Here is a 16,274-nt window from a genome sequence, read left to right as displayed (position 1 = left end):
GTCAGGCATTTTATAGAATGTTATTCAATTTGGGCTTTTCCGCATTTTTTTCATGGTTACATTGAGGTATTGGTTTTTTGACACAAGGAGTACAGGACCTCTAGTGCCATTTTCATCATATTATTTCAACATTATGCTATTAGCATGACTCAACACCAGTGATATTAATCTTGATCACCTAGCCAAGGTAATGCTTGTCGTGTTTCTCCACTATAAAGTTACTATCAACATACCCCTTTCATATTTCTTGAAGCAGATTACTTAAGTGCAGCCCGTACTCAGAGGTGGGGGCTGAGAGGTTAATTGAGCTCTCCTTCCTCAGGGACAATATCTACATAAATTATTTCTAATTTTTTAGTATAGGAGATATATCTCTTCTCTCATTTATTTATGTTAGTATAGATTCATTGATAATCATTTAATACCTTGGGTTATAATCTAATCCTGAGTTATTTATTTTGTTTCTGGAAGTATTCCAGCTTGGCCATTGGAAGCTCTTTCATTTGGCCTCCATATCCCTTTGACATGTCCCCATCCTTTTAATTTTTAAACACTTTTCTTACTTTTTTGTTACCACAGAATGCCCCTATACATCTTTGGGATGTATAGGAATGTACCTCACCCATAGTATCAGCCATTCCTCAAAGGGCTGTGATTCCTCTTTTTGGGAAATGGTATTAGAAACCAAGATCTGGATGCTGGGTGTGCTCGTTGTTATTTGATGTGACTACTTCTAGGCCAAGTCAACAGAAAAAGCCAGAAAATATATAAATATATGTATGTATACTGATATGTATATATATATATATGTGTGTTTTCTACTTTTTGATGATTTTGAGTAAAGTTGCTATAAGCATTTGCATACATGTTTTTGTGGATATGTTTTCAAATCAAATGGCTAAACCTAGTAACATAATTCCTAAGGCCTGTGTTTAATTTGTGTTAACGTTAGAAGGAACTGCCAAACTCTCTTCCAGAGTAGCTGTACTATACCATTTTGCATTCCTATCAGCAGTGAGTGTTTTTTGTTCTCTTACTGGTGTATTTAGCAGAACATAAGTTTTAAATATTGATGAGATTCAATTTATTGATTTTTTTTCTTTCATGGTTTGTACTTTTGGTATTGAATCTAAAACTCATTGCTTTATATAAGGGAACACAGGTTTTTTGAAATCTTTTGTTTTCTTCTAGAAGTTATAAGTTTCATGTTTTACATTTAGAGCTGTGATTTATTTTGAGGAATTTTTGTGTAAATTTTGTGTAAGGAGTTCATTTTTGTAAAAGTGTTTAGTTTTTTTTTTGTTTTTTGCATATGAACATTCATTAATTCCAGTATCATTTGTTGAAAAGGCCATCATTTCCCTGTTAAATTTCCTTGGCACTTTTGTCAAGAATCAGTTGATTATATTAGTGTAGATTAATTTCTGGACCTTATTTTCTGTTCCATTGATCTGTGTGTCTATTCCTTTGCCAATACCACATTGAATCTTTATAGTGTCTGAAGTCTGAGAATGTTAACCTTCTAATTTTCCTATTTTATCGTAGAATTGTTTTCGCTATCCTAGTACCTTTGCTTTTCCATATGCCTTTCAAAATGAGTTTGTTTATATCTACAGAAACACTTTCCGGTGCCAAATTTTTTTAAACATAACTTTTGATGTCTCTTTTGTTTCAGTAATACTTTCATTATAACTATAACTCTTCTTTGGGAGATTTGCAAGTACTGTTACATTCAATTTATTAGCTGCTGCACAGTGCTGTATTTATAAGTACTTCATGACTGTAAATCTTATTACATAGGTTGATTACCAATTTTATTTATGAAATTTGCTTCTAAATAGATTTTTTTATCATTTCACAAATCAAAAAAACACCCCAAAGATAACAAATTACCTTTTCATACAATATCACGACTCCTCAAGGTAGATAATGTTTGTGCTTTATGGGTAGAAAAAGCTTTCAGTGGTTAACTACTTGCCCAAAGAGTCCACATTGTAGGACTACCTATCTATGGCTTACATAGGCAACTCTAAGTTACCGTATCCCAAATGACACTTACTAATTCATTTTTAAAACCTTATTCTTCGTTGATCCCTAGGCCCAGTCAGTGGCATAACCATCTGCCCACATATCCAAATCAAAACTGCTTCCTCAGAGCCTCTATTAATTTTGTTTCTTAGTTTTGTTCATTCTGTCTCTTTGTTAGCTTAAATTGAGCCTATTTTTTTACCTTCCATTGTCTAATTTGTACATGTATTTGTTACTATTTTTTATTACAAAATATTAAAATTAGGGTACCTTGAAGCAGACCCTTTTTCATTTTGCTCTTTGTAGCATTTATATTAAGGGAAAAAAAGAAAAATACTCAATCCCAAGCGTTTTCTTTTAGTTATTTAGTCCATTCAATAAATACTTACTATGTACTAAATGTCAGGTTACTTGGAACACAGCATTATGGCCCCAGCTTAGTTAAAAAGATAGACATTAGATAAATAATTATATAAATACTTAAAATAATATTTTTTGTTTTTTTAATATTTAAAATAATATTAATTGATATAAGTAATTATTGGTTCTTAGGAACACTTTGTAGTCAGCTCCTACAGAGACTATTATTCTTTTATAGTCTACAGGTGCAAGTTGGGGAGATAGGGAAAAATCATAATAAGAAGGAAGAAAAACAACTTTAGAAGAATAATATGTCCCCATAGTTTTAAATATCACTGTGGATGTTCTTTTTTTACTCAGTTGAGGTCTATTGGTTCTGAACTTTCAATACTGCATGTAGATGAATTCCTTATTGAGGTAGAACCAATTTATAATGGAGCTTTGCTTGACTAAAAGGCGTTTTTGGAGACCCTCAGTTACAGGTTGAAATAATACACATTATTTCACATTTCTTTTTGTTTTAGTTCCTTACTGCTTGCTTCCTGTAACCTCTAAATTCCTTCTGTCATTTTCCTTTCATCTTTGCCAGTTCTGATCTGCATCTTTTTGTGATATCTGTTTTGTCTTATATTCTGCCACTTGTGCCTTCCCTACCCTTTGAATCTTCAATGCTTTTTTTTCTTTTTCACTTTTATCCAGAACTAGGAAAAAAGTAAAAAGGATTCCAGTTAAAATGACTAAAATTTACTTTCTAATATAGACATGTTTGTGTAAGTATATTCCAACTTTTGAGATCATGATATTCAATCTCTTCAGTTTTTTTTAACATACTAAGGTAGCACTGTATAAAAATGAAAGAGAATAAAAAACAATTCGGAGTTTTTTGATTAGCTGATCACTCGTTCCTTTTATCATCTGAGGTCAAAGTTTAGCTGCTTCCCATTGAATAAGGTGAATGACTATAGGTTCAGAAAGGAAAGACATGATATTGACTGATCTAGGGATAAATCAAGAAATGTGACATTTCATGCATAGGTCTTTCATTTAGAGTGCAAGGGTGTCAGTCAGAATATTCACAGTATAGGAAATCAATCGTAACTTGAGCCCATGGACATTTACTTCAGCAAAATTCTTACTAATTATCATGACTATGTCTAGTTAGACTGTTATAGGCATAATTTAGTCTTTGAAAGGTTGAGATTCTTTTGTATAATTATAAATCTCCTATTAATGATATATAATTTATAGTTTGTCAGCTGTATTTCATATAATATCAAATATTACTTTAAGTCTTTATTAAACCAGTAAAGCTTTATGTGTTACACATGCTGCTAGTAAATCTTAAAACCCTAACATTTTATATAAAAAATAAAAAGGCTGGTAAACTGTTTCAAATTGTCTTTTTTCTAAAAATAGGTTGTTTGTCCTATTTTTATGTTTTCTTAAGTAATACTGTAAGTAATGTACTCAGACTGAATTTTATTTTCTGAAATCCACTTTTTTGGGTGATTAGTCTTTAACTGGATATTAGACAATCCAACTCAGAAAAATATGTCATATTGGCACTTCCAGTGTTTTAACGTTGAAGATCTGGTCTCATTTTTCAGTGCTCTATATCAGGGATGTGCACAGTAAGAACCTATGGTGCACATCCATCCTGCCATTCAAGTTTTATTGGAGTACAACCACACCTATTCATTTACATATTTTTGGATGCTTTTATATTACAAAGGCAGCATTTAGTAGCTGCAACAAAGAATATACAGCAATGTCTAAAATACCATATGACCCCTTACAGAAAGTTTGCTGATATATACCATAAATAATCTAGTTGAGACTCAATTATGATGTAATTAATCTTTGATATCTATGACAAGTACTTCCTGAAACCTTTGAAGAAATACAAATTGGAAAATAGAAATATTAGCCTTTTCTCTTTCCAGATTCATGTTTATATTGAAAGTTGTTTATATGTAATTTTTGAAATCAGATTAACCATTTGCTCATTTTCTTTTTTTTTTTTTTTTAAATTTTTTTTATTTATTTATGATAGTCACAGAGAGAGAGAGAGAGAGAGAGAGAGGCAGAGACATAGGCAGAGGGAGAAGCAGGCTCCATGCACCGGGAGCCCGATGTGGGATTCGATCCCGGGTCTCCAGGATCGCGCCCTGGGCCAAAGGCAGGCGCCAAACCGCTGCGCCACCCAGGGATCCCCCATTTGCTCATTTTCATTAATGTTTTAGTTTTCTCTTAATGACCATTTATCACTTAACAAAGGATAATCATAGAACAGAATCGAGATCAATTATAAAGGATAATAAATAAAGCAAAATTGAGATCCAAATAAATGCTAAGTGGTTAACTTAAACCTCATGCTTTTGCATGTCAGACCTGGCACACCTACCAAAACATGATTCAAATTCACTCATCAGCAAAATGATAAATCCCTCTACATTTTGTACTTGTAAGGGCAATCATATACATTATTTATAGCTGTAATGCTAAATTCATGTGGAAAGGACTTAGTATAACCTTTGATAAGAAAATTTTATTTTCATTTTTAAAAACTTGTTAGGGAAGTGTAATATTAGACTAAATACAACTATCTTTAACTGTATCCTCTTGAAAGATGTTAATTTAAAACATTCAGATTTCATTTGTTTCTCCTTAAAGTAGTAATTCTTCACCTTGCAGTGCCTAAAAAAAAAATCGTATGAGTATCACATAGAAATTGCATGCACTCTGTTGTGTTGATTGTTTTGAATTACAAATTAGGTAACTTGCCTACACTGTTATTTTCTTCTTTATCATATGTAGTTCTTTGGAACAAAAGAAGGAGATTCTATATATCACCTTGGAATCTAAACTTTGTTCTTTTACAAAAGTTCCGAGTAATCTACTAATCTGAATGTTTAATTTTCATTTATCTTTTCATTTTAAATTATTGAGTTTAATAAATTAATGAAATTTATAGGAATTTAAATTGAATCTTCTTTGCAAACTGCTGTAATTAGCTCTTAGTCTGATTTCATCTAAATGGACAACATTAAGGTATTTCTTATTACATATGGCTTCCTTAAAAATGATCTTTTGCCAGCCAGTAACTGATAGTTAAATGCTACTGATGTTTTTCAAGTACTTTTATGTGATCAGAAGTGAGTGTAAGAATTTTGTTATCTTATCCTTTTCACTATGTATTTTAATTGATTAAAACAGAAATGATCATCATAGTTTTTGTAGAACAAACTTTTATGAAGCAAGATATTTGAAAACTTTATTTATTTTGGGAGAAATGTAAATCCAAGTGGACATTACTAGTTTGAGATATATGAACTATATATAATTCACAAGTACTATATCATCCTGTTTATTTATACCATGTAAATATGTGTAGAAAGAGATTTTTGTTCTATATTTTTTTTCCTATTAAAAGTGCAGTGTTCTAAATTTCTCTCAATGTAGCAATTCCATTGAGCTGTGGAGTTTGAAACAATTTTGTAATCCATTAAGTTTCTCTATGTTTTCCAAGTATCCTTTTTTCATGATAAATGTTAAATTGTAGGAGCCCAGATTTATGGAGTGGGAGAGGGGAGAATGTGAGAAATGGGGTGGGAGAGGGGAGAATGTGAGAAAATCGGAACTTATATATCTAAACTTTTGAATACAATTTTAAACTAATGGAGCCATTTCTAAAATCTACATCGTTTTACTAATATCCATTACATATTTTCATTTAATTACCAAATTTAATGGTTGCCTAAATTATGTTGTAGACATTTTCTAAGATATGTCATTTAGAGCTTCTTTACCTTTCATGTATTTGTTCAGTTTACCAACATCAAAAAACATTTCAGTTAGCCCTATGACTCTTCTAAGACAAAAATGCATTCATGAAACAAGTTTAATTTCTTAGTCTTTAAATTGAATAATTCTATATATGACTATAACACTAGTCAGCTAAAAATGTGGTCCAGTTTTGGCCAGCCTTTCTATATGGTGTATTTGTTTTAACAAATAGCAGCAGGAGATTTTCAGTTCAAATTTAGTGGTCATTATTTGTCTTTGCTTTTGAGGGAGCATAGTCAAACTTTGTAATAAAAATACTTGCCTTGTTTTATTTGTGATGAAGTCCAAAAAACTGGAGGAAATACAGTTTTTGGTAAGAATTGAAAGTCCAGGAATAAATATAATGATGAGAAGTAGTGCTTCTATCACTAGGGAACTTTCCTCATCTAAGCACATATGAACAATTGATCCTTGTAGTCATATATAGCAGTAAACATTAATAACTTAACAGTCTGAAGTCAGTGCAGAAGATATGGAGCATTATTGAAAGATGGAGTCGAGCAGGTGGCACTTTAATATGTTCAGTGTCATGGTTGACTCTAAAGACTAGTCGAATGAAATTACTTGAGGTTCTAAAGATTTAAAAAGCGAACTCATTTTGCTGCACTAAGGAAATGCTACTGATCAGGCTTTCTGTGTCCCTTTTTTCTAGGCTAGAAAATATTAACCCTGAAGAAAATGACATGGTAAGCCATTCTCTGAGGAGATTTCTTGATGTCAGTCTTATATCTTAGAGGCTTAAGTTCAATTGAGTGGGTTTCAAGAACTAAGATGTGGGAAAAAGAAGAATTGACACACTAATAATGTACATCTTTGCTGCAATATGAAAATTCAATAACTTCACTCAGTCAATTTACAATTCACATGTGCCTATTAATTAAAACCCTATATTAAATAAAATATATTAAAACTTCATGTCTGACTAACATATAATGGTGTTGGTAGACATTACAGGAATTACTGAACAGAATAAACAATGCAGACACAGGAATAGCTATTCAGAGGAATGGAGCTGTAATTGTGGATAGAATCTACAAGACCAAGGAATGTAGAAAGAGAATAACTGCAGAAGAAATGAATGCAGTGATAGAAGAGCGGGATGCTGCTTTGTCTCAGGTAACTGCATGGATCCGTAAAAGCATTTTCCCCCATTTCTTTTCTATTAAAAAATGACTTTTCCCCCACATAGTCTTAATTCAAATTAGTTTTTAGCATATGATTAATAGCACAATGATTAGATATGGTAAAATAGTCACAAATTTTGTTAGACCATTCTTCAAATACATGCATCCTCATTTCTTAATGAAACTGTTAGGTTATAAAAATTTAGTTATATCCAAAAAAAAAGAATTTAGTTATATTCTTTAAAGTAATCACTTTTATATGAGATATCTTACTTGAGTCTCAGTTTTGTGAGGGCTGAGATTATGTCTTTATTATTGTTTTATTCCCAGTGCCTAATTCAGTGCCTTTTAGTAAACATTGATAAATGAACCAAATTATTAGTGTATTCTCTTCTGAACAGTACTTACACCTTCCTGCTCTAACTGAATCCTGATTACTTCCCTGAGGATGCTGCTTCTACTGCAGTCCTCTCAAGTAGTGATTGTATTCCCTCCCACAGCACTAATACGAGTGGGCTAGAGGCTTGTTCTTCCGCATTAAGTGTTTTTACATCATTGTTCCTTTTTCCTCTCTAAATACCTCTAGCTTTGAAGCTCATGCATCAGATTGTACCACCCACTAGGCACTCCTGTTACAGTCCTATACACACTCTCATGTTGCTTCCCTTATTTCATGAAGATCTTAGGATCTATTTCACTGTTTCTTTAGCCCACTCTTGTGGTTTTGAATTATGAAAAACATAATTCTTGGTGATTTAAATATCTATACAGATGATTCTTCCACTCTTCTGGCCTCTCATCTTCTTGAATTTCTCTCTCATCATCGCGTGTTCTGCTGTTGGTGTTCCACCCTATGGTCATATCCTATTCCTTACCAGCACTTATTATCTTTCCAGCACACTTAGCTCCAGAATTCTGACTTGCAAATTTTCAACTTCTCTGGCACCTATTTCTATTAATTTTACCACTTATTTACCTATTCCCTCAGGCCGTCCGATGTTCCCACTTCCCTCTTCACCTAGCTTAGATTCCAGTTATCACCAATTTACATATAATATATCAGTTCTCTTGGCTTTTTGTCCTACTCACCAAGCAAAAACTAAGCTTTATAAATTTAACTTTCTGCCTGTTCTGCACCTTCGCAGCTTTACATGGCAGAAGAATATCACACAGATTTGCCAGCTAACCCTTAAATTCATGACCAAAAAATAATAATAATAATAAAATAAAATAAAAAATTCCTGACCATTGTCTTTAAGTAGGCCCATAGTGTTGCCCAGCATTTTTCTGGCCTTTTGTTAGTCCATTCAACTCTCCCCTTTAAAGGACTATTTTATCTCCCTTCTTTCTCCTTAAATACCCAACCTCTCCTCTCCAATATAAAAAAGAACTTCCGTGGGCAACCCGGGTGGCTCAGCGGTTTAGCGCCGCCTTCACCCCAGGGCTGGATCCTGGAGACCCAGGATCGACCCGCATCAGGCTCCCTGTGTGGAGCCTGCTCCTCCCTCTGCCTGTGTCTCTGCCACTCTCTCTCCCTCTCTGTGTGTCTGTCATGAATAAATAAATAAAATCTTTCTGCTTTTCCCACACCATTTCATCCACCAGGCTACCTGCATTTGTACCCTTGTACTCTGCCTTTTGTATTGTATTTATTACTTAGTACACACCCTTGTTTAAGGACAACAAATCTCTGTACTAGTTCTTGTCTTTTCTTGCTTGCTTAACATGATCACTTAAATCATTTGCCCTTGCCCTTTTTCTCTCCTACTTCATAAAATGTTTCCTAGTGGTTCCTTTTATCTACAATGCTTTACTGGGATCCCTGGGTGGCGCAGCGGTTTAGCATCTGCCTTTGGCCCAGGGCGCGATCCTGGAGACCCTGGATCGAGTCCCACATCGGGCTCCCGGTGCATGGAGCCTGCTTCTCCCTCTGCCTGTGTCTCTGCCTCTCTCTCTCTCTTTCTGTGTGTGACTATCATAAATAAATAAAAATTTAAAAAATAAAATAAAATAAAATGCTTTACTATCTCCCATGGAGGCTGGATAGAAGTTTTGGTAAGGCGTGGCTTACATGTAGCTCAGCCTGGTACTTTTGGTAAGGCTTCCCAAACAGCTGATACTCAGTAGGACCCTATTCCTGGCAAAGCTCATACTCTAGTGTTTATGACCTCAGCATTGTAAGACTGTGGAAAACTCCATTAGGCTTTTCAGTGTTAGGGCTTAGCTTTTTCATTTCAAGCCCTTACAGGTTTGGGATTTATCAAATGATTTGAGGCAGAAACAAGTCTCAAATCTCCAGTTTTTTTCACTTCAACCCTGTGCAACTCCCAAAAGCTTCAATGATTTCTCTGTGCTCCAATATGAGCCCTCTGTGTAGTCAGAGCCTGGCTTCCCAGCCCCTTTCCCAGACCTGGAATCTTTAACCTAAAGGGCAAAATATTTGCTGCAGATCTGCAAACCACTCTCTTAAGAATCTTAGCTACTCAAGTCATTCTTGGACCTGTGGCCTTCTGAGATCTCTAAACTGGATTTTTAAATTTCTTGTTTTTTGGCTGGAGCACTGTTTTGCCACAAATGATTTCATCCTGTCTGGATTTGGAGAACTGACACTTACCCTCAAGGTAGATTTGGAAAAAGTCCAGAAATTTCGAAAATGAGCAACCTTTTTTCCATGTTGTGTCCTACCAGCAGTATGCAATCTTGAGTCATTCAGTATATAGTTGAAGAGATAACCAAAGCTGTTTTTAGTGCTTGGAAACAATTATAGTGTGAACTCAAACATTTGATTTTTTTAATTATTCTTTTTCTTAACAAAATAAACACATAGAGCATAATTAAATATTGACTTCTACCTATTCCTTCTTTTTCTCTTTCCTTTGCCCCCTGCCTTTACGTAAAGATAAAGAAATCAACTTTGGGCAATATTTTGTTTATAATTGGGCATGTCTTTGTTTATAAATAGATATTATCCATCATTACAGTATATTTATATTTATCCATTAATGTATTTATTATGTTTTATGAAGAAGTAGTGGTTTATTTTAATTATTTTAATGTGCATAGTTTTCAAGCTCTCTGGCCTAAATAGTATTCATTTTAATTTTTATGTCATAATCATTCTGAAAATGAACTTTTGAATTACTGTTTATAATTCTGAATGGAAACTTTTTTTCCTTAATTTTTTAAAATAAACTTTTTATTTTGGCACGGTTTTAGATTTGTAGGAATGTTTCAAAGGTAGTACAGTATGGAGTTCCCATATACCTTGAACCTAGTTTTGGTTTGCCCTGCTTTGCCATTGCTCATTACTGTGGTAAGTTTGTCAAAATTAAGAAACCCGCATTGGTAGATTACTGTTAACTCCAGACATTATTCAGATTTTACCAGTTTCTTATTAAAGTCCTGTTCAAGATTCAGTCTAAAGTACCACATTTCATTTAGTTGTCAGATCTCTCCAGCCTCCTCTGGTCTATAACAACTTAGTACTCCTTTTTTTTTTTTTTTTTTTTTTAATTAAGACCTTGATGGTTTTGAGGATATTTGCCAGATATTCTCTGGAATGTCTCTGATTTTGGATTTATCTGATGATTTTCTTATAATTAGGCTAAGATTTTGAGTTTTTGGAAAGAATTCCACAGAAATTTGACCTTCATTTTATTTTATTTACTATTTCTTAAAGATTTTATTTATTTATTCATGAGGGACAGAGAGAGAGAGACAGAGACACAGGCAGAGGGAGAAACAGGCTCCATGCAGTCCCCAATGCAGGACTTGATGCTAGGGCCCCAGGATCATGCCCCGAGCTGAAGGCAGATGCTCAATCGCTGAGCCACCAGGTGCCCCTGACCTTAATTTTAGAGCTGTTATTTGTCATCAGATAGTTTCTAATTATACTATATCTTTTGTGTATGCCACGGTTACCTTAGCCCAATTCTTTGTAGCTATTAGAAATCTTTGGATTTAGTGAGAATTTTTTGATTTTGATATATTTGCTGATTTATTTTGTTTCTCAAATCAAGTTACAATTTATTTACTTGAAACTGGCCTTGTTAAAATCTTATCTTTTTCTGATGAATCCTAATATTCTTTTTATTCAAATTCTTCTCTCATAGCTTTTCTATCTCAAGCTGAGAAATGAGCACCTTAAATCTTCTATAGGATGAATTAAAATTTGTGTAATTAGCATTTGTTTGATTAAAGAATTGTCTTACCAACGTCTTTCATTCTTTCTTATCATTTTTTGGCCCATTAATGCTTATATAGTTTATTTAAATTACAGAACTTGTTGGTATTATGGGATAATGCTAGAAACTTCCATTTCTTCACTAATTTTTCTGGGATCTTAAGTTTCATAGAACCCTAGAAGCTATCTAGTTAAACTACCCACAAAATTGAGGAATCTTATCCATGACTAATTTTCAACTTAGTTAAGTATCCATTTCCTCTTAATGTTTTACTTTTGGTTCTTATATTGGCCTCAGAACATTGAGTGATAAATTATATTACATCAGATATATTTTAATGTTTACATAAGCAATAATGTCCTAATTTGTATAGCTAATCTTTGAGGCACAAGTGGATCCAGGCCAGATACCAGTAAGCAACAGAAGAATAAAACTGGTCAAGATTGGCAATTCATTAGCTTTGAGACCTGTCTTTATTATAAGCTACAGTAATTCAGATAATCATTTGTATTCGTTTGGGTTCTCCAGGAAAATAGAACCAATAAGATATATATAAACAGATTTGCTATAAAGAATTGGCTCATGTGTTTATAGAAGCTGAGGAGTTCAAGATCTTTGGTCAGTAAGCTAGCTACCTAGGAGAACTAATGGTATAGTTCAGTCTGAGTCTGAAGGCCTGAGAAAACAGAAGAACTGATGATGTAAGTTCTAGTCCAAGTCCAAGTCTGAAAGTTAGAGAAGACCAATGTCTCAGTTTAAAGACAGAAGTAATTCTTACTCAATCTTTTATTCTGTTTAGGCCTCCAAATGGATTGAATGGGGCAGCCCACATTGGGGAGAGCAGTCCATTTTGTCAGTCCGCAGATTCACATGTAATTCCATCCAGAAATATCCACACAGACACACCCAGAAGTAATGTTTAATCGAATATCTTGACCCTGTTGCCTAGTCAAGTTTTCACATAAAATAACAATTATACCCTTCCTAGGAGTTATAGCTAGTATAGGCTAATTTTTGGTTTCCAAGAATAGGCATAAATATGGGCAGGGCCTAGCGACAGGAAGCTAGACCTCATTGGTACTTGTAGTTGGTAGGATAATATTGCAGAGATTTTCATTGATTGGAACCCAGCTGGTACCTGGTACATAGATGAGGGGCCCAGTCCTGAGAACTGAATAAATTAAGCATAGGTATGGAGGTTGGGAAATGGACTTTAGCCAGATGAGCCAGGGGCATTGATAAAATATATTCAAAACACCAAAGCAAAGAATTTGTCATAAAGACTTAGAGTATAGCAAGGATGAAGAATGAAAGTGGTAATTTCTCTATGTGCATGGGTGTTTGTAATCAACTCCAGGCATAATGGATAATATGCTATGGATCTTGAACTTATTTCACTTTTACCTGCTGATAAGAATTGAATTTTGTGTTGCCAGGCTTGATCAAAGTTAGTTTATGAACTATGTGAAAAGGAGCTTGCAAGGTAAAAACTTTTAGGGTTGGAGCATAGGGAAGCAAAAGCAGATAGTAGTACTATTTTCTCTCTCCCAGATTAAACATCTCAACATCCTTTGTCCTTTCCCTGAGCTTCCTTTTCTTTGTTGTCTTCTATCAAGGCTGAATTAGTGATCTGAACTTTTATAACCTGAGCATCATGTAGACAATCTTAATTCACCATTGTTTTCGGAAATGAGTCATTACAAATGTCTAAAATCAATAACTCTTCTAATTTGTCACCATTGTTTATTGTTTTTGTTGAAAATATTTCTAAAACATTTATGTGCCTCCTTTAATATACTTAACACACTTTTTTTTTATCATCTAGTTACCTCATTTTTATCAAATGCTATAATGAAAAGTAAGATCTTGAAGTCCTTCAGTTCCAAAATTAACAAATATAAAAAGCATGGAGAGACTAAAGGGTAATCATTAGGATAATTAAAGAAACTTAGCTTATTGTTTCATTAGTGAGATTCCTTCTTCTCTATAGCCTGTAAGCTATTCGAAGCACTAAGCTACAGCTCCAGCAGAATGAAAAATAAACCAAATAAAAGGAAGACATGAATCAATCCAGTAATACAATGAAGAAAATTCTCGGGAGACAGCTGACCAATGTACAGAAAGTATAACTAGTCTCTTGTTTTATGACTCTTTCTGCCTTCCTATTAATAAGATATAATAAAAAATGGAGACTCTGTTAGGATAAATGAGGCAGAAGAAAGAATCAGTGATATAGAATACAAAATCATGGAGAATAAGGAAGCTGAGAAAAAGATAACTACTGGATCACGAGGGGAGAATTTGAGAGATAAGTGATACCATAAGGTGAAACAATATTAGAATAATTGGGATCCCAGAAGAAGAGGAACGAGAGAGGAGGGCAGAAGGTATATTGGAGCAAATTAGAGCAGACAACTTCCTTAATCTGGGGAAGGAAATAGGCATCCAAGTTCAGGAGGCACAGAGCACCCCCCTCAAAATAAATAAAAATAGGTCCACATCCTGTCCTATCATAGTGAAACTTGTAAATCTCAGAGACAAAGAGAAAATCCTGAAAGCAGCTCAGGACAAGAGGTCCATAACTTACTAGGGTAGAAACTTTAGACTGGCAGTAGACCTATCCACAGAGACCTGGCAGGCCAGAAAGGACTGGCAATAATATATTCAGGATGTTAAATGAGAAAAATATACAGCCAAGAATACTTTATCCAGCTAGGAATCATTCAAAATAGAAGGAGAAAGCTTCCAGGACAAATAGAAACTAAAGAATTTATGATTATCAAACCAGACTTACAAGAAGTATTAAAAGAGATCCTTCAGGGCGAAGAGACAGCTCAGAAGTAACACAGACCAGAGAGGAACAGAGACAATATACAGAAACCGTGACTTTACAGATAATACAATGGCACTTAAATTCTTATCTTTTAATAATTACTCTGAATGTAAATGAGATAAATGCCCCAATCAAAAGACATAGGGTATCAGATTGGATAAAAAAGCAAAATCCGTGGATATACTGTCTACAAGAGACTCATTTTAGACCCAAATATATCTCCAGATTGAAAGTGGGAGGATGGAGAATCATTTATCATTCTAATGAACATCAAAAGAAAGCTGAGGTGACAATCTTCATATCAGACAAACTAGATCTTAAACCAAAGACTAGTAAGAGATGAGGAAGAACACTATATTGTTATTAAAGGGCCTATCCAACAAGAACATCTAGCAATTGTAAATATTTATGCCCCTAACATGACTCTTTTTGTCTTCAGTTAAGCATGTTTCCCCTCACTGGAACATGCCTTCTCTCCTATTGTTGCTCACTTATCTATTTGAAGTAGACCACTACTTCAAAGCTAATTTAAATATTTCTTTCATAAGGATTTTTCACATGTAGCAATATGATAAATATCTGCTTTGTGCCTACATCCCACTTTGTATCCTGTTAACACTACTTGTCACACTGCATTATGCTGCTTTCTCTACCAGCATGAAGATAGAAACTATTTGTCTTTATATGTTTCTGTCATGGCTTTATCCTTAGGACAGTGCAGGCACTGCATGTATGTTTGTTTAATTAATGAACTGAGGAGCTGAGCTATTTTAATACAGAACTAAAAGAATTTAGTGAAGTATTATTCATTCATCTACATTTTATTGCATACCTAGTATGTGCCATGTGTTGGGAACTCAGCAATTTCAAATAGAAGGTTCTTTCTTTTACAGGATTTATAATTTAGTATGTGAATATATAGGTAGTGAACAAACTAAAGAGTAAAATATTTTTCAGATAGTAATGTGATGAAAATAAAAAGATAGTGGAGAGTGACTGCATTGGTAGTAAGATTGTTACTATAAATAGGTTGATCAAGACAGGCCTCTTTGTCAACATGAATAGTTGATCTCAGACTTGAAAGAGGAGGAAGATCTAGCCATGCAAAGAGCCATGCAAAGAGTGTCCCATCAGAAAATAATAGGTCAGTAGTGCCCTGAGAGAGAGAGAGAACAAGTTTAGTGTGCTTAAGTCACTAATATGAACACACCAGACTTACATGTAATTGAGTACAATGAGCAAAGGAAAATAGTAGCAAGTGATGAGGTAGAGAAATAGGCAGCAGAGAAATCTATAAAGTCTTGTAGGCCATGGTAAGGAGTACGAATTGTATCTAAATGCAGAAGATACTGAAAGAAAAAGGCTGTTGTTGTAGTCCATGCAAAAGATGAAAGTGATGATGGCACAGAGGAATAAGTGTGGATTTAGAGAGGTGGATAGTAGGGAATACTTCAGTAGTACAGTAAATAGAACTTGAAGGCAGATTGGTTTTGGACAGAAGGGAGTGGGAAGAATTAAAGCTGACTCCAATATATGGGGCTTAGAGACTGTAGATATTTGCTCCATTTATTATGATGGGCAAGTTTTGGGGAAGAGATCAACATATTTTCAAAGGGAAATTACATTGTCTCAGAGATCTATTTGAGATGATTCCTAAAACTCACATGGAGATACTGAGCAGGCATTTGACTCTTGCAGCCATCAGCATGTACATAATTAAAGCTTTGGACTAGATAAAACAGAGGAAAGACCATTGAGAAAGAACAGGGCCTGGGACCAAGCTCTGTGATGTACCAACATTTAGCAGTTGGCCAGAGTAGAAGGGTCCCACTTAGGAGACTGGAAAGGACGGTGAATGAAGTCAGACACTAAAGAGAGTGTAGTGTCAGAGAAGGCAAG

General features: G+C 34.3%; 1 protein-coding gene across 7 annotated transcripts in view; it reads left to right on the top strand.

The window, feature by feature from the left end:
• Positions 1–16,274, top strand: part of MIPOL1 (mirror-image polydactyly 1) — a 321,422-nt gene that overhangs the window by 91,135 nt on the left and 214,013 nt on the right. For 6 of the 7 annotated variants that reach the window (XM_055309236.1, XM_055309237.1, XM_055309235.1 and 3 more), the window contains 2 exons: positions 6,887–6,920; positions 7,180–7,350. In XM_055309236.1, coding sequence (XP_055165211.1) covers positions 6,887–6,920; positions 7,180–7,350 — 205 coding nt within the window. The remainder of the gene's footprint in view (positions 1–6,886; positions 6,921–7,179; positions 7,351–16,274) is intronic. The other variant, XM_055309238.1, reaches the window with a different exon arrangement.

Source organism: Nyctereutes procyonoides, unplaced genomic scaffold, assembly GCF_905146905.1.
Source record: "Nyctereutes procyonoides isolate TBG_1078 unplaced genomic scaffold, NYPRO_anot_genome, whole genome shotgun sequence".
Classification (NCBI taxonomy): Eukaryota; Metazoa; Chordata; class Mammalia; order Carnivora; family Canidae; genus Nyctereutes; species Nyctereutes procyonoides.
Note: the sequence above shows the minus strand (reverse complement) of the source record. Positions and strands in the feature narration are given on the sequence as shown.